At 46.7% G+C, this 23,241-nt stretch overlaps 1 protein-coding gene across 8 annotated transcripts in view; it reads left to right on the top strand.

Moving 5' to 3' along the window:
- Nucleotides 1-23,241, top strand: part of SYNRG (synergin gamma) — a 515,412-nt gene that overhangs the window by 458,790 nt on the left and 33,381 nt on the right. For all 8 annotated transcript variants that reach the window (XM_086954875.1, XM_086954876.1, XM_086954879.1 and 5 more), the window contains 2 exons: nucleotides 725-873; nucleotides 15,490-15,600. In XM_086954875.1, coding sequence (XP_086811001.1) covers nucleotides 725-873; nucleotides 15,490-15,600 — 260 coding nt within the window. The remainder of the gene's footprint in view (nucleotides 1-724; nucleotides 874-15,489; nucleotides 15,601-23,241) is intronic.

Consider the following 23,241-nt stretch of genomic DNA (forward strand, 5'->3'; position numbering starts at 1 on the left):
CTAGTGCTTTTTAGCACTATTTTCAACTAAAATCTTGTATTTATTACATGTTACTCTTTTTGTCTAAATTGGTTTGGGATTTTTTCCTGTGTTGAGTTTTCACTTTATTGCTGTTTGAGTGCTGCTGCATAAGTACCTTGAACATTGTCTCTAAGTTAAGCTCTGCTGCTATAGTGCCAAACTACCAGAGGGTTAAACACTGTTTTATTTAGTGGTACACCCTAACAAGGATTGTAGTTATTATTTGACTGTGGATTCCACCCTCTCAATTAATAGCCCATTTTCTTACTACTTCACTACATTTTTGGAGTTTCATAATCCAAATACTTATTTGGAATGTTTTCCTCAGCATGGCATCTTGATACAGGACTTACTTAGTCACTCTATTCCATGCTTACAAATGCCACGTCAGACAGTTGGTTCATCACGTGAAACTAAGCATTGTTCAGGTGCGATGGCGTGGGTACAAAAATTAGGACTTAAATGGAGGTGGCATCAGTGCACATCTTACTAGTCAAGTCCATTTGAAGACTCCTGACCAACATAGACATTCTCGTTTCATCTAAATAAGAGACTGGCTTTCATTCACCTTTTAATATGATCAGTCGGTGAATTTGAAAAATGTACTAATTTCTTGTGTGTATAGCAGCGTTGTTCTTTGTGAATCCTGGTGCTGTCATCCGCTCTTTTCATATTAATCTTCATACATTTTCACTTTTTACAGGTGTTGTTGAGGTCTACAGGGTCACAAAACGGGTAGAGTTGGGCATCAAGGCGACAGCAGTGTGTAGTGAAAAGCTTCAAAAACTGCTGAAAGACATCGATAAGATCTGGAACAACCTCATTGGATTCATGTCGCTCGCTGCTTTAACGGTATGAGTCCAGTGGTAGTTTACTTCAAGCATCATTAATACGATTGTCGTTGAGGATATTATCCTTAAAAATGTATATTAACAAATATTAAAATAACTATATTTCACTACATATTCTGTCCAAGAATAGTTAATTATTGTTGTTTAAAATATTGTTTGCTCATTCTTTACTTGTACCTTTTTAATGGCAGATCACTTAGAAACTGTGAATTGTGGTTAGATTGTAATCTTAGAACAGTGGGTAAAACAATGCCAAGGGTTTGACATCCTGTTGAGGGATCACCTGTTGTTGTTGAAGGACAATATGGCATTCAAAAGAAAAGGAACATTACACAGATATTAACAAATCTGATCTGAATACATTGTATAACTAGTATGTATGCATTGTCGTGCCTGGGCCCATAACTTTACATTACTTTTTATGCCAATTTCATGTAACTTCATTAATGGAGGTCTTTATTTTCCCCAAGCTCTTTTCTTGTTACATTTATTGCTTGAAGACGTGTGTGTGTATATATATCGTTGCGCGCTTGCCCACTGCTCCGTAACCTCTGGAAAAAGGCAAGTGTGGACTCTTATTCTTCAATAGTGATGTTTATTTAGCAAACACCATGTCGCCATGACGCGTTTCGGCCGGTAGAGACTGCCTTGATCACATGTCAGCGCCTGGGCGAGATTACCTGTATTTAAAGTGCAAGTGAAGCAGCAATAGACATAACAGAAATACTTCACAATACTGTTACATATTTAAAAGCAAAATGCTAAAATCATGTACATTGTGTGTATAAAATTGCAATATCACCCCCATAGCCGAGCCTACACTTTTTCCTCGGGAGCACATAAGACATACACCAGATTAGACTATCTCCTTGGTTCCGCCCCGTTACAAGCACTCACAAGTGATTCTGAGATTCTGACGGCGTCTCTCTCAGACCACTCCCCGGTCATTCCCTCCTTCCAGTTCCCCCCTACGCGACAATCACTGAGACACTGGTGAATTTGCGACACACTCCTGCACCGGTCCTCCGCCGTTGATCAAGTTAAGGCCGCTATCATGAATTACCTTGCCCTCAATAGCACTCCAGACACCTCCATGGCGACACAATGGGTGGCTCTCAAGGCGGTGTTACAGGGGGAATTTATAGCTATTTCCGCTGCCGAAAATTTAGAGCACAGTCGCAAACGAGCTGACCTCACTCAACGGGTAGCCAAACTTGAACAGATGCACCAACGCACGGGAGCTGCCAGGGCCTGGCGTCAACTTTACGTGGAGCGGAAACAGCTTGCGGCACTCGATCAGGACCGGGCCGAGTATGCGGCTCTCCGACTCAGTCACTCCTACTACACCGGGAGCAATAAATGTGGTCGCCTCTTAGCATACAAACTACGAGAAACCAGGCAGCGACAAGGAGTGCTGACTATCCGTACCTCTGGGGGGGAGCTCACCACAGATGACATGGCAATTGCGTAAGCAACGCTGTACTCAGGCGACACCTCAGACGCACAACACTGCAGCGACTACTTGGAGACGGCGGCAATACCCGCTCTCAACAAAGCACAGGCCGACTACTTGGACATGGACATAGGCACGGAGGAGGTCATCGCAGCGATTTCTCGCCTTAAGCTGGGCAAGCCGCCCGGGCCGGACTGCTACACAGCGGCCTTTTATAAAACCTTTTGCTCCCAAGTAGCTCCCATACTGCGCGACTTATTTAGCACCTTTGCACACGTTGGTGGCTATACCAGAGGAGATGTTGGAAGCATCGCTAGTGGTTATTCCGAAACCCGGGAAAGACAGAACACAATGCAGCGCGTATAGGCCGATTTCCCTTTTGAACGTAGACATCAAGTTGTACACTGGTATCCACGCCACTCGTCTGGCACCATACATGTCCCAACTGATAGAGCCAGACCAGGCCAGCTTTATTCCACAACGGCAAACGAGCGATAACACCAAGAGAATCCTCCACCTGATAGAGAAGGCATCCTGCACAACGGGGGAATACATGTTGTTGACCATAGACGCTGAAAAAGCCTTCGATAGGGTTCACTGGCCCTATCTAGAGCAGGTCCTGATCCGGTTTGGCCTTGGTGAAAAACTACGCTCTTGGATACTCAACTGTTATCGCCTGCCCAAAGCGACCATTCGGGTAAATGGCCAGATGACCTCTCGCTTCTCCATAGGCAGAGGCACTAGGCAGGGGTGTCCCCTATTCCACCTCCCGTTCGCCCTCTATATGGAACCGCTGACGCTGAGGTTTCGCAGCCACCCCCTCATCACAGGCATTAAATTTGGAAGGGACGCCCACACTACCAGCCTTTACGCTGATGATATTTTGCTTTCCTTCTCTAGCCCGATCCCTGCAATGCGCGCTCTTTTCATAGAACTGTACTGTTTCGCACAGGCCTCCAGCTTTAAGCTCAACATCGATAAATCCGTAGTGCTAGACATTTCCCTCTCCACTGCCACGTTAGCTCATTTGCAAGAGGAACATACTCTCCAGTGGTTGACCTCTTCGATCCCCTATCTGGGAATTCAGCTGGGGCCCACCATACCAGCCACTATTGCCATTAACTACTACAACCTCCACTCACACATCCGCAAGGAGCTGGGGCAATGGAAGCACCACACTCTATCGTGGTTAGGCAGAATAGCTGCCACCAAAATGACCATCCTTACCCAGATCCTGTACCTCTTCCAGACCCTTCCCCTTCGGCCTCCCCTGGGTTGGATCCAACAAACACAATCTGACCAACCGAATTTCATTTGGCAGGGCCGAAAACCCTGATTCAAGCATGCGGTCACGGTTCTCCCACCGGAGAAGGGGGGCGTTGGGATTCCGGACTTACAGCTTTACTTTTATGCTGCACAACTTCGTTACCTGGTGGAATGGCACCGCCTCGAGTCGGAGAAAGACTGGTTGGTTCAGGACCAGGCGGTGGCCGCTATGCCCCTACAAGGCATCCACTTTCTTCGCAAAACAGATAAGCTGCCCAATCTCTATGCATCATACATCACGGGCACGATCATGGAGGTTTGGGACCGCACTAATACCCCCCACGATCTAACCTCTTTCCCCTCCCCACTGACCCCCTTCTTTAATAATCCTGAATTTCACCCCGGCACTGACCCTAAGGCCTTTGCTGCATGGCGTCCCACCGAATGTCGATCCCTCAATCATCTTTTTGTCTTAGAAGGGATTATTTCCTTTTACCCTTTTGTGGACGAGGAGGGGAGAGCGGGGGGGAGGTAGAGTTGGGTTTTAATGTTTGTTTTGTATCGGAAGTCAATCTACGCTATAACTGATAGTGAACAATCACAAAATAGATAAATATATATCATAAATATTTAAATAAATAAATATTCAGTGAAAAATTCAGTAGCTCAGTGTGATCAGAGGAAAGTATACATGTCCTCACTGGTATTCATGCCCCCTGGCTGCTTGGTATACAGTTCCAAAACATATCTTGTCTCCAAGCGCCTCAGTCTGGCCTCCGTGTTTCCACCTCTCTTGTTGACAGGCACTGTATCCAACACATAGTATTTAAAATATTTAAGGCTAGTTTGATGGTGTTCCTCAAAGTGCCTTGCCACCGGATAACTAGGATGGATCATTGTTGACAAAATTCTTTTATGCACTGCAAGTTTAGTACTGCCTATATATAATAAATTGCAGGTGCATTCTAGTGCATACACGGCGAATTCAGTTTAACATGAGATATTTCGTGATGGTACGTATCTTAGGGCTAAACGGTGTTGAATAAGTCTTGGTATTAATACCGAATTGGCACGCTTTGCAATTACCACGTTTATAAAAACCTGTCCTGAAAGCTAGCCATGTACTGGGATTCCCCTCTTCTGTGTTTTTTTACTAAAGCATTCCCCATTGTTGCAGTTCTTCTGAAGGTGAGTCCTGTTTTTTTAGGCATTGTACCACCTATGACCGGATCACCTAGTACAATTGGCCAACTGCGGCATATAATCGCCCTTATCTGTCCTTCCTGTTGTACCCTAGTATCAACCTCGTGGAATCTGTGGAGGTTGTACCCGTTTCAGCCCGGGGCATGGATTTGTATTGGAGTAAATCTTGCCTTGCCCTAGATTTGGATTTCGATATCGCTGCATCAATAGTGTGAGTCTTGTACCCTCTCTGAAGGAATCTGTTTTTACATTCTAGCTGTTTAGCTTGAGTAACTTGTTCCTCACTACAGATTCTTCTTATTCTCAACATCTCCTCGAGGGGATGCTGTGTATTAAGTGTGGGGGGGGGGGGGGGGGTGCACTTGTTGCATGCAGTATCGAATTTCCCGCTGTAGGTTTTTTATAGAGTGAGGTTGCCAGACCATTGTGGGAAATGTATACCTCTGTGTCTAGAAAAGTAATGGTTTTACAACTGTTGTTATATGTGAACTTAAGATTCAGGTTCTTGGTGTTAATCTCTGCTAAATACTCCTGTGCACTTTGTATTGACCCGTTCCAAACAAGAAAAAAGTGTGTGTGTGTGTGTGTGTGTATACATATATATATATATATATATATATATATATATATATATATATATATATAACTTTTTATCCCAATTTCATATAACTTCATTAATGGGGGTCTTTATTTTCCCCAAGCTCTTTTCTTTGTACATTTATTGCTTGAAGACGTGGGTGTATGTGTGTGTATATATATATCTATATATATCTATATCTATAGATATATATATAGTTTAACTTACTTATACCACAAGCTAAGCACAGTTGATAAATTATAAAGTCATACTTGTATAGATTCTTTGTATGGTGTGATTGTTTGCTTGAGTGTTAGCCTTTTTTCCCCAAATGTAGGATTTTCGGATTGTCTCAGATGTTAGTCTTCCCCAGTGATTGGGTGTTTTCAAAATGTGAATCGGAGGTGACCACTGCCTAGGCTTTTTGTTTTGGTTCTTACCAGTCATCTGTTACTGGTGTGTATTTGTGCTGGTACTGTATTTTTTACCAGTGGATCACTAAGCCCAGAAGTACAGGCGCGCTCCACCTGGGCATTTAATACTCCAGGAATAGTGAAACCAGGAAATAAAGTTACTGTAGTAGGTAGTAATGAGTTAGCAACTCAGATAAAGCGTGACACGATAAATAAAACACAATAAAATCAGTGTTTAGTCACCGCTATTACTTCTGAAAAAGATAAGGCATTTTTTTACAGTTAAATAACATAGGATAGTTAACATTAAGGTTATACAAAAGTAGGAGATGCTAGTACCCTTTTAGGGAGAATTCGACCCCAAACAGTTTTAAAGACATTGTTGTTTTTAGTTCATGGGCTCTTTGGCAAATTCAGTTCTCTGGGGAAGAATTGTTCAGGTGTTTCCTGCAACCTTTAGGGAACTTTATTGACTGTACTTGTTTAAGTATGCCTATTTAATAGGCAGAGGTGCCAAACAGAAGCGTGCAGTAGATTCTGTTTCAATATAATCTGTGCTCCCTCTGCTGTAGTTTCTTGGTAGTCATTGACACAAGATAGTCATCAAGTGGTTTCAACAATTGGGGGCCTTGTTTCCTTCAAAGTAGTTCCATGAATATCAGAAACTACAGATCTCTCCACCCAAACTGGAACCAGGTCAATTTTAAGACACAAGGGTTAGTTAAAGGAAAGTTTAAATTTGTATTGTTGCTCAAGTTGGGGTGCTTACCAGTGCTTTGTGGCAGATCACATGTCAAATGCTGGAGCACAGGAAGCTATATGAGGGGCACCCAAAGCAAAGTCCCCTGGGTGTCTCTTTTCTTCAAAAGCCTATATCTTGGTAATGTCTGGTGGTGGTCAAGAAATTGTACTTTATTAGGGTACCTACAGGCTCAGAGGCACCCAATGTGCCTACCAGTTCGCCAGTTGGTAGTTGAGAATAGGCGTTCAAGTTCCCAGCCTGATGCAGCAAAGGGTAAAATCAACTAACTTCCTATGGGGTTGAAATGTTAGATAATGTGATTCCAATGGCATGTTGGTGTTGGCCAGTTCAGGAACAGTACATGCTCACTACTTCTGCATTGCAGTGTCAACCCTTATGGTGTCTAAGCTTTGGCTATTGCAGTCATTGTGATTAGATCTGAAAGAAACCGGTTAGTGTTAGATTCCTTACCTTAGAATATCCCCAGGCGTCACACTGGATCCGGAAAGGTTTGTGTAGCAGTACCCCTGCGCGTCAGTAGGCGTCGTCTGCGGCTCAGCGCCCGTCGTCGGCGTCGTTGGCACCGGGATGATGTCGTCGGAGTACTTAGACGCCACCCTCGCGCTCTGTCGTCAGTTCTTCTTTTTTCCGCGCCAGCAAGCGCAGATCCGGGAAGAGCAGTACTCCTTAGTTACTTTTTGGCTAACTTTTTTTGATCTATTTTGGATCTTGTCGAGTCGTTTATCGACTCCGGTGCCATTAGAAATGCCCGGGTTCAAGCCCTGTGACGACTGTAGCCGACTGATGTCGGTTACCGACCCCCACCGTCGGTGCCTTTATTGCCTCGGGCCGACCATGATAAGTCGTGCCCCGATGCCGGGCCTTGACGTCGATAGCTAGGCGGGAGCGGTCCCGTAAGCGACTCGTGCTCCGGCAGTCGGCCCCGCGCCGCTCGAGGTCCCTGTCCAGGAGGAGGTCGAGGGACCGGTCGCGGGACCGCAGTCATCACAGCTCGGCGAGTCGACATCACTCGTCTGGTTCAAAGTCCTCAGGTAAGTCGAGGCACAAGAAGTCGAAGAAGCGACATCGCACTTCTGACTGAACACCCACATACACCAACCGCCCTCCCCGACGCTCGCGCGATGCGGCCGGGGGTTCGGGCGACACCGCCCACGCGCCACGTCCAGCTCAATACCTGCCGGTCCCTGGGCTGCACGCGACGCCGAAGGAGATCAGCGCCTTCCTCACGGCCATGAGGTCGCGCTTCCCTCGCCGGATTCTGCTGAGGCGCCTTCGGGCCCTGCGGATCCGTCTGGGAGCCCAAGCTGGCCGGCGGTCCCGGCGCCGTTGGGTGCTTTGGCCCCGGCGCCGCCGACGACTCTGGTTCCGACGCTGCAGGGCCCCTCAGGATCCAGGCTTGAATCCGTGATGACACTGGTCGGCCTCACGACCCCTCCGGCGGCGCCGTCACCAAGGGTGTCACGCGGTCTCCGGATGACGTCGTCGCCGGTCCCAGCCCCGGTCCGGATCCGGCGCCGGCTTCGACGCCGAGGGATGAGCACTTCATCTACGATCCGGCTCCATCATTTTACCCTATCAGGTGATGGATGTCCGGGAGGACTGGGAGGGGTCTGAGGACCCTCTGGCACAGGAGTGCCAGTTGGATCAGGACTGGGCAGTTGAGCTAGGGGAGGCCAGTGGACTGGACACTTCGCCCGACACTGGATTTGTCTCCCCTCCTACCGTGGCTACGGAGGAGGGGGGCTGCTTACAGTGTGATGCTGACGAGGGCGGCCAAGGCCTTGGCACTTGAGCTCCCCACCGCGGCAGTGAGGACTAACCTCCTCACTGAAGTGCTCAAACCGCAGGCAAGCTCCTCAGAGCCTCTCCTGCCGTTTAATGAAGCCCTCTCGGACGTTCTCCTGGGCACCTGGTACAAGCCCGCTACAGGCCTTCCTGTAGATGGGAACGTGGCCTTACGCCACAGCCCGGCCCCGGGCGACCCTTGCTTACAGTCCACCCACCCCACCCCTGAGAGTCTGGTTATCCAGGCCTCTAATTCCCAGACCGCATTCCCGACTGCCCCGCCTGATCAGGAATCCAAAAGGTATGACCAGTTTGGTAAGAAGCTGTTCTCACTCAGTTTGGGGCTGCGGTCTGTCAACACCGCCTGCCTTTTGGGCCATTACACCCACTCTCTGTGGGATACAGTTGCGGACGTGCTGCCGCAGTGTCCGGCGGAGGCCCGGGCAAAGCTCGCTCAAGCCCTTGCTGAAGGGCGGGATGCAGTGCGTTACTCCATACAATGTGGATTGGATACCACAGACTCGCTAGGTTCGAGCGATTTCCACGACGGTGGCGGTTCGTCGCCATGCCTGGCTCAGGTCCGCCAACTTTTCGGCTGATGTCCAGGTCACGCTCATGGACATGCCGTTTGATGGCCGTCGCCATTTTGGCGACAAGGCAGACAGTGCGCTTGAGCGTTTCAAGGACTCCAGGGCTATGGCCAAGTCCTTGGGCTTATCGGGCCAGCGCCAGCAAACTTCTGCCTTTCGCCCCTTTCATGGCCAAGGAAGGAGCGCCCCTTCACGTCCTGCCAGCCACAGGCTGAAAAACCAACCTCAGCGCGGTGGCGGACGTGGGAACTGCCGTGGCGGTGCCAGGGGACAACAGCAAGGCCAGTCCACATCCACCCCCGAGGCATCCGCCTCAAAGCCCTCCTAGTCCGTGCTTTCAGGCCTACTCGACGCCAGTAGGGGGCAGGGTTCGCCATCACCTGCTCCACTGGCGCACCATCACATCGGACAGGTGGGTTCTGCAAATCGTCCAAAGGTGCTAATCCCCCGTACCCCCCCCTCCCCCCTCGAGGCGACCCCTCCAGCCATGCCATCGCAGTTCAAGATGCTGACCTTGGCTCAGGTCCTAGCTGCCCTAGACCCTGGAGACTGGATGGTAGCATTGGAATTGGACGCATATTTCCATATCCTCGTCCTGCCGGCCCACCGGCTTTGCTGCCGTTCACGGTAGGCCACAAGCACTTTCAGTTCACCGTGCTCCCCTTTGGCCTTACCAGCACCCTTCGGGTGTTCACAAAAGTGATGGCGGTGGTCGCAGCTCATCTGCGCAGATCGGGGGTGCCAGTCTTCCCCTATCTCGACGACTGGCTGTTGAAGACTGGCTCGCCCCAGACAGTTGTCAGCCACCTCCAGACTACGGCCGACCTCCTGCACCTGCTGGGGGTTCTCCATCAATGTGCCGAAGTTACACCTGTGCCCCTCTCAGAAGCTTCTCTTGATCGGAGCGGTTCTGGACTTGGCGCAGTTTTGGGTTTCTCCTCCCGAACAGCAGGTTCGGGATATTCAGGCTCAGATTTCGGTTTTTCAGCCTTTATACTGTGTCTCGGTCAGGTTGACGCAGCGGCTTATGGGGCTGATGGCCTCCTGCATCCTTCTGGTGCATCACGCCAAGTGGCGGATGCGGGCTCTGCAGTGGGACCTGAAGTTTCTGTGGGCCCAGCATCAGGGCAACTTGTCCGACCATGTCTTGATCTCGGAGGGCACTGCAAGTCAGTTGCAGTGGTGGCTCAGGAACCGAGATTGGGTCAGACGCAGATCCCTCTCCCTATCCCAACCGGAGCATGTCGTTGTGACGGATGCGTCCCTCCAGGGCTGGGGGGGCCACATGAGAGAGGCGGAGGTCAGAGGCCTCTGGTTTCCGGCGGAGTCTCAGCTCCATATCAACCTTCTGGAGCTGCGGGCGATCCGACTTGCACTGAAGGCATTCCTCCCCTCTGTCCGGGGGAGTGTAGTGCAGGTGTTCACGGACAACACCACCGCCATGTGGTACTCCAACAAACAGGGCGGGGTGGGGTCGTGGACTCTTTGTCAGGAAGCTCTGTGCCTCTGGCAAGGGCGTCGCCCTGGTGGTTTAACACCTGGCAGGTTCTCTGAACGCCAGGGCGGACGAACTCAGCCACCGGTGCATGATGGATCACGAATGGTGTCCGAACTCGGACGTGGCGCAAAGTCTCTTTCAGCAGTGGCGAGAGCCTTGGTTAGATCTATGCGCCACCGAAGAGAATGCGCAATGTCATCAGTTCTGCGTGTTGGAATTTCCAAGGCGGCACTCGCTCAGAGACGCTTTTCGTCGCGAGTGGGGCTGCGGTCTGTTGTACGCCTTTCCACCTACACCACTTCTGCCCAGAGTGTTGAAGAGAATCAGGCGTGACCGGGTCCAAGTCATCCTTGTGGCTACAGACTGGGCACAAAGGTACTGGTATCCTGAGCTACTCAGCATGTCAGTCGATCCCCCAATTCGTCTGCCTCTTCAGGAGGAACTTCTGTCGCAGCAGCAGGGGACGGTCCTCCACCCGAATCTGTCCAGCCTCCACCTCCATGCGTGGAGATTGAGCGGCGGCAGTTGAGGCCATTTGACTTGCCTCCTGAAGCCTGTGATGTGATTCTGGCAGCCAGGCGTCCCTCCACAAAATCGGTATACGCCTGCAGGTAGAACAAATTTGTGGCATGGTGCACAGCAAAGGCTGTGGATCATCTCTCTGGCCCCCTTTCAGAGGTTCTCCTCTTCCTTATTTTTCTTACCCAGCAGGGCTCTGCTCTGGGCACTCTTAAGGGCTACCTCTCTGTCATTTCTGCCTTCTTGAGGCTTCCTGATCAGCCTTCTCTTTTCAAGTCCCCTGTTGTGAATAGATTCTTGAAGGGCATCACGCGCATGTTTCCTCCTGTTCCTTTTGTGATGCCTCAGTGGGACTTGAACCTTGTTCTCACCTATCTGATGTGTGCTCCTTTCGAGCCACTTCACAATTGCCCTCTTCGTCTTCTAACTCTTAAGACTGCATTCCTGGTTACCATCACCTCTGCCAGGAGGGTGAGTGAGCTCCAGGCTCTATCTTCTAAGCCTCCCTTCCTTTCTGTCCATCCGGACAAAGTTGTTTTAAGAACGCGTCCTTCTTTCCTGCCCAAGGTGGTTACAGCCTTTCACATCGGGCAGTCCATCACCTTGCCCACCTTCTTTCCGCCTCCTCATCCCCTCGAAAGAGGAAGAGAGGCTCCACCGTCTGGACCCAAAACGTGTACTCTCCTTCTACCTTGATTGCACACGCCAGTTCCAGGTGGACGACCAGCTTTTTGTTGGTTACGTGGGCGCAAAGAAGGGATGTGCGGTGCACAAACGAACCATCTCTCGTGGGTCGTGTTGTGCATCAAGGTCTGTTACTCCTTGGCTAAAAAGGAGCCCCCTGTTGGGCTGAGGGCCTATTCCACTCGAGCCACAGCGGCTACTACTGCCCTGGGTCGGGGAGTCCCCTTGCAGGACATTTGTCAGACAGCTACGTGGGCCTCGCTGCACACGTTTGCTAGACACTACTGTCTAGACAGCCAAGTCCGTGGAGATGACTTTTGCGGCCGTTCCGTTCTCCGGGACTTTCTGGTGTGATGTTGGTTCGCAGACCCACCACCGGGGTTGGTATTGCTGGGGTATCTATTCTAAGGTAAGGAATCTAACACTAACCTGTTTCTTTCAGATGCACAAGTTACTTACCTTCGGTAACGATATATCTGTAAGAAACAGTAGTTAGTGTTAGATTCCTTACCGCCCCACCCATCCTCCCCGTTCTGCGAACCGACATCTAGGGTTAAGGTATTCCCTTTGAGGGCCCTAGTTTTATGGCACCAGTGTTGGTCTCTGGCATGGCTCTGCATTCCAGGCGCAGAAAGCTATGTACAAGAACTAACGTCAGCGCGGGAGGGCGGCGTCTAAGTACTCAGAAGTCATCCCGGCGTCAACGATGCCGAAGACGGACACGGAGCCGCAGATGACGCCTACCGACGCGCAGGGGTACTGCTACGCAAAACTTTCTGGATTCAGTCTGACGCCTGGGTATATTCTAAGGTAAGGAATCTAACACTAACTATTGTTTCTTACACATATTTCATTACCGAAAGTAAGTAACTTGTGCGTTAGGACCGTACTGGCTGTAGCGGGCACTGGGTGTTTTCCAGTGGACCAGAAAGGTGGAGGCCGGTTTTGCAGCATTGCCGCAATATCGGCACCCTATAACAAAAGCGGCAGCAGTGCTGCTTCTCACTAGCAATCCCCCCACACCCCTCTTGCCCCCCGGCACAGTCCAGCAAGTCCTCCTTGGATGAAGGCGATTCTGTGAATGGGATTGGTATGGATTTATCTGGCACTTTAGATGTGGTTGAGTATAATATCCTCTTAGCAAGGGTCAGACCTACTGGTATTAGTGTGTCTGTAGCTATATGGTTCACATCTTTTCTTAAAGATTGTTCTTATACCTTCAAGCTTCCATTATCCCTCCCTTCCATCCAGCAGCTTCAGCCAGCGGGGTCAGGGTTCCACAGGGATCATCGCTGTCCCCCAGGCTACATAACGTATATGTCGGAACCTTGATGCAATTTATTAGGTCATTTGGTTTTAGACCTCGGACATAGGTGGAGACACTTAATCGTAAGTGTGTGTGATTAACCGGGTTCTTGGTCGCTGATGGCTACTAAGCTTCAGGTTTCACTTGGCCCCGTGTGTGACTCCGTTCCTCGGGCTATGCTTCACAGGCTTCAGTCAGCGGGGCCTTGCAGCAGTTGTTCCCTGTCAAGGGAATCTCCTCTGCCCAGCCTGTGCAGTTCAGGTTCCTATTCTTCCAGGTCGCAGGTGCAGAGTGGCTCTAGCATCTACTGTGCGTTCACAGGGCTTGGGGAAGCAGCAAAAGCAAGGTACCGTCTTCACTGGCCCTCTTGATGGGCTGAGCCACACCATCTACTCGAAGTCCAAAGTACAAGTTACTGGCTCAAGAGAGCAGGACATGTAAGCACTCGTCCTCAAAAACTCTAAATAAAATTCAAAATCTTCCTCTAATTGGTAGGAAGTGCTTCTACTTGCTTTGTCCTCTTCTTTCCAGTGTTTTCAGTAGAAACATAGAGGACTGGCAAGTATTCACTGATCAAATCCTAAAAAAGAGATGTTATTTTGATTAAAAGTTTCAACGTGAAATCACACCAATGCATTAAAGATAGTTGCCAGTCTTGTCTGCCACAAGGAAATCACTGCATTCTACCATAAATCCTCCTTTGCAAATAAACCTTGTTCTCTAAAGCTGTTTGAGTTTCAAATAACTCCTGCTGTGCTTGATCTTATTTAGAACAGAGGTCTCAAACCTTTTCTGTAATAAGAGCTACTTATGTTAAATAAAAATCATTACATTAGAGGCCACTATGCAAGATACGAACAGTTATCACTTCAACTCATCATGGATTGTTGCTCACAGTAATGGAAAAAATGCTTTTTCAATGTGGGATGGCCTCTACATGGGTAATGCATAGCAGCTCATGAATAAAAAAATGAATTATCCCTTGGGGTCAATAATCAAACATTCATCACAACCATACATCCGTGTACCTCAATGTCCACCTTAAACTCTACCTAATGTTCTGTGAGTAAGTGGATCATAGTCTCAATCTCCCTACCCTAAGCTTTATTATAAAGGCACCTGAACAATTTAATAATACAGTTTGTATATTTATTGATATTCACATTTCATTAAAAACATTAAAAACTTTCACAGTGACAGTATAATTACAAAAACATCACTCAACATAGTACAGTTAAAAACCTGAAAGAGATTTAAATTCCGTGATTTAGTATATAATCATTGGTGTACCAATTCAAAGGAATCACATTTATATGGTCCAGACTCCAATGGGTAAGTTATGAGACTTGGTTCCTTGAATTTTGGGTGTTTATATCAAATGCGTCGACGCATTTCGGTGTATTATTGCATAGCAAACACCTTTCTCAAGACAACAATTTTTTTATCTCTTTCGTGCTCAGAGTTAGATTCAATGAGATTATCTCAAACCAATGGACTTAGTATGCGTCCAATGTGTCTGCCAGTTGCTGTAGTGTTCTTGCTATTAACCACTGCAGACGTTTCTCAATCGAACAAATCCCACTTTCTCTTTATGTCACTTGGGACTTTGTTCACTGTTCCCACGATTCAGGTCCCCATATACGGTGGATCCTGTAGGGAATGTAGCCGCGTTCTTCCTGGGGTTTCAGTAAAACGAAATTTCGTTTTACTGAAACCCCAGGAAGAACACATAAAGAGAAAGTGGGATTTGTTCTTAACCATATTGGAGTGCTTACCGTTTCATACACCGGAGGACACCGTTTGCAGACAAAGAAATTGGGATCTCTACCCTCGATCTGGAAATTGCAATCAGCAATAGACGGGGCTGAGTCCGATTGAGAAACGTCTGCAGTGATTAATAGCAAGAACACTACAGCAACTGGCAGACACATTGGACGCATACTAAGTCCATAGAAGGGTGCTATGAAGCTTTGAACAAAAAACAATCTTTCTACTGTAAGAGATTGACCACTGAATTGAAAATAGACCTTTTGCAAGAAGAATTGGTCAAGGGCAGAGAAGAACTGTAAAAATATTCAATAGCCAAGCGCTGAAGACGGGCATCTTGACAAACTTACCTTGTGGTGTGGGTGGATTATTTATTAATAGAAAATATATGCAATACAATAGACAAGCCTGGTAGTTCATGTTAACTTTTAGACACCTTGCCAAGTATGCCCACACCTCATTGCACCACAGAATAAGCAATTGACGGAGCTTGTCAATATTAAGCACAGTTAACCACCTGACTCGGTTACTGGAGATTTGTAATATAAAAACAAGATGAATGATACAAATTATTGCAAGGGAAAGCTCGCTCCCTCACTGTCATTTTTTAAAAGTCTGGTGCTAAGTTTAACAAATGCATTTATATGAACCTTACCATTAAGATCAAGTGCTCCAGTTTATTGCTTTAATTTGCCATGTCATTTTTGTGCATATTAAAGAACAGAATATTGTGCATTAAGAATATGTATGGAAATTAGACTAAATGGGACCTATCTTTTGTTTATCCTCCTAGCCGGATGAAAGCGCCCTAGATTTCTCTTCCTGTATGCTACGTCCAGGGATAAAAAATGCCCAGAATCTAGCATGTGGCGTTTGTCTTTTAAATGTGGATTCCAGAAGTAAAGTAAGTAGGGGAACCTTTTGGGACAGCTCATGTTGCAGTTTGCTTTAACCTTACCTTTTTTAACCTTTATATTCGTTCCTCTTGTAAGCACATGGTTATTCAGTTTGTTCATAATTATAATCACCCTCATCTTTATTCCTGAATCACACAAGCTAACATTGATACGATTGTATAGAACCCACAGCAGAAAAGATTGTTGCCCATGTTAATATCCACGCCACACAGATGTCCTGCTCCTTTATTGGTAGATCCTGTGGAAAGGTCTGTGGGCATCGACTATTCTCTCTGCCTGGAGCTCGTTGGTGTGATTTTGTTGGCAATACTTTCGGGCTAGTGAAGATATGGTGTGTGAGTGTTTATATAGGGTGGTTAGCATCAAAGCAACCTCATTGGTTTTGTGACTTATAGAAAACAAAATACATCCACTGTAACGTGAAAAATATAGATCTCAGGAGGTCCACATGCAATAAGCTTCCAGCAGCCCAATATTTTTTTTTGTGGATGACTTCATAAATCTCTGGATGGTCTGGAGAACATCCCTGTTTTTAGCTTCAGTGAGTTTAAACATGAACTAGCAATACGTTTGAGACTGGCTCGTAGTGCAGTGCCTCAACAATTTAATTATGATAGAGCATAGGAAAGAGATCTACAGCTCAATGTGCAGTTGAAGATATAACATCTTTATGATAATCAGAACCCAAAGAGTCCGCCTCCCCCCGTTCCACTCCGGGATCACCAAGACCGTCAGCGGCGTCCCGCAAGGATCCTCCCTCAGCCCGACGCTATTCAACATCTACATGGCACCTCTTGCATGCATCGCCATACAACACGACCTCAACATAATCTCCTACGCCAATGACACCCAGCTGATCCTCTCCCTCACCAAGGACCCCCTCACCGCCAAATCCAATCTCCACCGTGGTATGAAGGCCATTGCAAACTGGATGGAGGAAAGCCGGCTCAAACTGAACACTGACTAGACTGAGATCCTCATCCTCAGGCCCAACTCCTGGTGGCCCGAATCACCTTCCCCCCCCCCTCCCCCCACCCCACCGGCACCAACCGACCACGCACGCAACCTAGGATTCATCCTTGACTCAAAACTCAGCATGAACAACCAAGTCAACGCAGTCTCCTCCACCTGCTTCTACACCCATCGCATGCTACGCAAGATCTACAGATGGATCCCGACAGACACACAAAAAAACGTCACCCATGCCCTCGTCAGCAGCATACTAGACTACGGAAACGCCCTCTACGCCGGAGCCTCGTCCAAGCTCAACAGACTTCAAAGAATCCAGAACACCTCTGCACGCCTCATCCTCGACGTCCCACGCCGAGACCACATCACCCCCCACCTGAGAAGCCTGCACTGGCTCCCCGTCGACAGAAGAATCTCCTTCAAACTCCTGATCCACGCACACAAGGCACTCCACAACACCGGCCAAGCCTACCTCAACAGCTACGTACTCAACAGGAAACTCCTCTCTGCCGACCTGTCTCTGGCCGCAGTCCCACGCATCCACAGAACCGCTTCCGGGGGCAGGTCCTTCTCCCACCGCGCCGCCAAGACCTGGAACACCCTCCCTCTCTTCCTACGACAAACTGAAGAACCGCAGACCTTCAGGAGACTACTCAAGACCTGGCTCTTTGACCACTAGCAGCTGCTCCCGCCCCCTCCCCCGCGCCTTGAGACCCTCGCGGGTAAGTAGTGCGCTCTACAAATCCACTGATTGATTGATTGAACACCATATACACAGATAAGACACTTTATTTACCCCAGAACCAAGGCACATAAATATGCCATGTTAGCACTGAGAAGCACCTAATCGTATGACAACTGGTCCAGTTCACCAACTTGTGCTAATGTGCAAGCAGTGTTGTTGTAACAGACTCTTGGCTCTTGACATACTCAAATGGGAAACGCATTGATTTTTATTTTATTTTTTGTCCTCATATGCCAAAAGATATTCTCGAAGATCTTTCCCTTATTACCAACTACTGATACCGGATGTAACCAGGAATGATCATAACCTCCAAAGATCTTATTGGAAACACTTTTTGTAGATACCCATCCGAGATACATCAATTCAGTTCCTCTAACTGACCACCATAGAACTGATCTTAGGGTACTTTAAACTACAAAAAGGCATAATCATTGGACCTTATTCTTAAAGCTTAGAGCTGGTCCAACCAAGAGATACATGAAGTCCAAAAATGTTTTTTTCTCTTCCAATTTGTGCTATCTAATTTCAGTGTGTACTTAATTGCATTAATCCAATCTAAATAAATTGGTGCGGTATCTTTTATCCATAATTTACATATTTCTCTTCGAGCTAATATGATTAAATAAAACAGCAACTTATTTGTCTCTCGAGAAAGGGATTCAATATTCAAAGCAATACCAAAAAATACAAGTGAGGTACTGACCTGTATATTTAACTTCAATATACTTTCCATACCTTCTGTTACCGCACACCAATACTTATGCAAAGCAGGAAATGTTAAAAACATATGGAGATCGTCTGTTTTTTTTCCATCTTACATTTAGGACAACAAGGAACAGTCTCCTTCGAGAATTTAGCAAGCTTAGCAGGAGACCAATAAACTCTGTGAAGAGAGAAAAAATGATTGCATTTTAAATTGGCGGGATAGACTGTAGTATGTAGTATGTCAAAAGATACTTGCCATAACTTCTCCAAATCGACGTCCAAGATATGTTCTCCCCACAGATGAGATGGCAAAGTGAAATCGCCGTCTTCTGCTTCTAAAATGGCCCAATACAGGGTTGCTGTCTTTATCTTCCTAGTTTTTCCTTGAAGTAGATCCTCTACTGCGCTTATGGTTCCTACTTGCGATCCTATCGCCTGGCTCCAACTCTTTATTTGAAAGTATTTGAACTTAGATAAGTTGTTATTAGTGACACAAGAGATCTCTTCCCAAGATATCAGTGCACTCTCCATCATTAACTGAGACCAATGATTAATGTCCGCATCCCTTAAAGGCTTTGCGAGGCTATCTTTTGCCCATTCCGGGGAACCAGGAGACTCCCAAATAGGAGACATGGCCGTGTAGTATGTAAGTTTCAGGGCCTTCCTTAATCTGGCCCAGGTAAACGCCATATCTCTCAACATTTTCAATCGCAACTTTTTAAAGAAGCGAGGATCTCCATATTTATAAAGAAAACCATTTGAGCCTCCATGAATCCCTATCAGCATTTCATTGAACATTATACCAATTTTTGACCTGTCTGGACAATTAAAAAGTAGAATTCCTGCTTTCAGTAATAAGGTCCATGCATATAGTTTCACATTCGGGGCGCACAAACCGCTTTTACTCTTTTTTTCTGCTCAGTTTCTTCCACGAGATCCTGATACCCTTTGAGGCCCATACACAGGAGTTGAATTTAGCTTGAATTTGTCTGAGCTTATCTTCTGTAAAAGCTAACGGGATATTCTGAAACAGAAAGATCAATTTGGGGAGCAGCATCATTTTTATGATATTCACCCTTCCGATAAGTATAAGGGGGAGAAGAGACCAACCCTTTAACATCTCAGTGATTTCCTTTGTTACTTTGTCTAGATTTCTGTCTGTTAACTTTGCAATGTCCTGGGTGATTTGGACACCTAAGTATCTTAGCTCCTGTTTTACTATAGGAAGCCGGACTTCGACATTCCAAAGCATACATTCAGTTTTGGTCGGATTAATCTGATACCCAGACAGCTGGCCAAACTGAGTTGCGGCAATATATATTGCCGGAATTGCTTGAATTGGGTCTGGCGTGTATATAAGCATGTCGTCCGCATATAGTGAAACTTTTCTTTCCCAATTCCTGCATTTAAAGGGTACTATATTCGTGTCTTGTCGAATCCTCTCCGCCAAGGACTCAGTATATAAATTAAAAAGAGCAGGGTCGAAAGGGGACATCGCTGTCTTGTCCCTCTTTTAATGCATATGGGTGCTGATAAGTTCCCGTTAACCAAGACTCTAGCTGTGGGATACTGGTAGATCGAAGAAATAGCTCTACAAAAATTCTTCCCCAAGTTACATTTCTCTAGCACCCTAGTTAAAAAGACCCAATTTACACGGTCAAATGCCTTGGCGGCGTCGAGCGTAATAATGGCTATAGGCAATTTATGTAGAGATGCTAAATCTCTAGCTCCCACCAATGCTTGAATCGGATTCTGTATATATCGCCCTCTGACAAATCCCTTCTGATCCTCGTGCACCAATTTGCCAGCAACACCATACAGTCTCTCTGCTAAAATCCCGGCAAAGATTTTATAGTCCAGATTCAGCAGAGAGACTGACCTGTATGAGTCGCATGACGCCTGTGGTTTTGAAGGTTTGAGAATTAACACCACCGTTCCTTCGTTCCATGATACAGGAATCTTCCCTCCCTCCTCAAACATTGAGGAAAATAGTCTACACAGAATTGGGTCAACAACTGGAGACAGAATTTTATATAGCTCTGCTGGCAGCCCATCAGGCCCTGGAACCTTACCCTTCTTACTTGAATTAACTGCCCTAACCACTTCCCTCAAATCAATTTTCCTGTTTAAATTGGTGGCTTCTTCGACCTCAATTCTCCGGACAGCATATTGTTCTAACCATCTGTTTTACAAGAATTAGCAGTGTGTAAAGCTGAATTAGAAGAAGTGTTGGATACTAGACTCAGGAAACGGTGGCATGCTAGTTCTCTCGCCCATTTTGAATACGGGGAAGCGAGTGGGAATCTTTTGGCCTGGAAAACTAAAAAAGACCAATCGAGGAATAGAATTAAAGAGGTACAGTTGGATATAACGGGGGAGACCTCAGATAACGCGTCGGACATAGAAAAAGCTTTTTTCAGCCACTTTGAACAGGTGTACAAAGAGGATCTGTCTCCACAGAACTCCTCGATTCTTGCATGGGAAACGCATTGATTGTATCATCCAAATCCAGTGCAGTGTTTGATTAGGAGCTGCTGTCAGACTTGCTTGAATACCTGGTTAATGAGTAGACATTCCACTGCATTGGAAATCCATAATCAATAATAGCTCCTTGAAAGACAGTGCTCATGGCTGAGCATAATGTGCAACCAAGCAGCAACCATTCCCATTCCTCTGAGGTGGCCACGAAAACCCCCCAGAGACTAGGATGCCAGAAAGTAAGTCAGTTCACTGGAACCACTAGATACAATACCCAGCCTCCTATGCATTGGCAACATTGGAAATGAGCTTGGGGCATGAGCAGTTGGACAGGGCTGTGTGGCAATTATGTGGGCATTATCGGCTTACTGCCTGCCCTTCTACACACCAAGAGCCTTCACGCTGAATGTCGCATGGATCAGGTACTCACCTCAAAGCAAGTAGTCATCCTTTCACGTATTGAGGTAGACTGACTAAGCCAGAGCCACATTAAGATACCAAATGCCCCCCAAGAATAGTAAAAGTAAAGCGATTATGTAAAGCGAAGCATGAAATTCAACTTAAAATCTTGCAGGTTTCAAGCATTGCGCCATTTCCTGTCATCCAACTGGGAAGCAAATTAGAAAAAAGTGAATAATGCTCAAAGTACTTCTAAAGTCAGGATTCTAATTCTGCCTTTTTCCAATGAGGGGCAGAGGAAAGACACAAAAGACTAGGAGCCCACAGTTTGTTTTCTCAGAAGCTCTTGCAGAAGCCGTGTTGATGATCATGAAGATCCTGAAAGTCTGGACTTCCAGCAGAGGACACACATCCGGAGCTTGTACCATCATTGCTGACCTGGGGAGTCTTCAACAGAAGGCGCTCACCAATTCAGCAGCTAAAAATAATAATATCTGGTTATATCTGTTCTGGTCAATATTAATTACCTCTATTCTGCACTATTGGTGAAAAAATGCATTTAAGCTTCTTTCATTTACAAGTCTGCATACAGTGAAAACCGTATCAGCAAGAGGAACCATTTTATCCTCCTCGTTCCTAGCTACAAATAGCACTTTAAAGCATTTTTTCTGGATCCCCACTGAAGGCAAAATCATTGTTTTTTATTCCCACATGTTCACCACAAAACAGGTAAATGTTGTCCTTCTTTACATAAACACCACTAAAGCAAGGAATAGCCCACCACCCCTCTCCTCCTATGAATAGTCAACAAGGCTAAGTGACAGGCATAGTTTTTATGGTTTGCCTTTCTAGTCTAGTTTTCAGAATCGTTTGATTTTCCTCGGGGTATATTTTATGAGGTTCGATATGGTTCCAATAGCTTCATACCGCTTCGTGACCATGTATTCTTGCCTGTTCAGGTATTCAAAACACATCCTTGATTTGAAACTTTTACTTGGACTTTCTGTATTCCAAATATTGCTGTGCTCCAAGTAGTGCAGACATTGTACTGGTAAGATGAGGTTGACTGAACCCCTCAGTGCAGTGGTGTCTGATGGATTCTACTAGCTGCAGGGTCTTTACCTAGTAAATTTCCTGCATGCGCCCTACTGGATCTGACTTAGCTCTGGTTCCATCTTGATATGCCCTCGAAGAGCCATGTATGGTGCCACACCTGCACACTAATGTTAGGCCCCTTTTTTACACCTTTCGAATCCTATCTGTAGGTTCTGTCCTGTAAATGTTTCCTACCAAAATAATCTTTTTGCAGTGTTTTAACAGTGTTTCAAGTCTTCCTTGGAAACCTCATTGTTTAAGCCATGTTGATCCTGCCACTAGCTGATGTTACCCTCTGCTCCACAGCACGTCTGCTTGTGGTTCCTGGGGCCAAACGTAGGCCTGGTGCACCTTAACACTATAAAGGACTGGGAGGCGAAGCTCTTCATGGCACACACTTGAGGCAACCTCTGGGATTGTCACTGGTCCCGATCCAGGTCCTGCTTCAGCTTGTCTTCAACCAGTAAATCTTTAAAGTAGTCCCCTTCTAATGACGAGGACAAGCCCCCAGAAAAGAACCCAAGAGGGATTCTTCAGCCTTGCAGTATCGCTTCTGCTACAGGGCTTTCTTATTAACGTTAGGTCCCTGATTAAAAATAATGTGGCTTTTAAAGATTTTGTTTTTCAACATTCCCATGACTGGGTATTTTTAACTGAGACCTGGGCAAATTAGCTTTCTGGCCCGAGCTTGTAGAAGCTATCCCAGCAGGTTTTCACCTTTTTAGACTGGATAGGGAGGGTCGCTGGGGGTGGTCTAGGGATCTTGCTCAGGGATACCTTTACTTTTAGATCAGAACTGCTCACTTCGACGCTTGATTCTTACCAGGCCTTATATTTTTCGATAAACTTTACTCCACGGAAAGCTTGTCAGGGGTCCTCTGTTATAGGCCCCTGGGCTCTAGGGCCTTGTTTAGTCAAGACCTGTGTAATAAACTAGAACCCTATTTTGAGAAACTGAATTTTACTCTTCTCTGGGATTTTAACTTTCATTTAGAAAATAATATGAATCTTGATACGCAAACGTTTATGGAATTCATGAATGGCTGCAGCTTTTCACAATTGGTTGAATTCCCTACACACTTGGCGGGCCACACCCTGGACGGAATTTTTTCCAAAGATCGTCGGGTGGAGATGGGTCTGCCCCTCCCGTTAGCATGGTCTGATCAATATGCTATTCCATTTCAACAAGGGGTACAATATCAGGAATCTCCAATTCTGCCAATTGGGAGGTGGGCGA

This window comes from Lissotriton vulgaris, chromosome 2_1, assembly GCF_964263255.1.
Source record: "Lissotriton vulgaris chromosome 2_1, aLisVul1.2, whole genome shotgun sequence".
Classification (NCBI taxonomy): Eukaryota; Metazoa; Chordata; class Amphibia; order Caudata; family Salamandridae; genus Lissotriton; species Lissotriton vulgaris.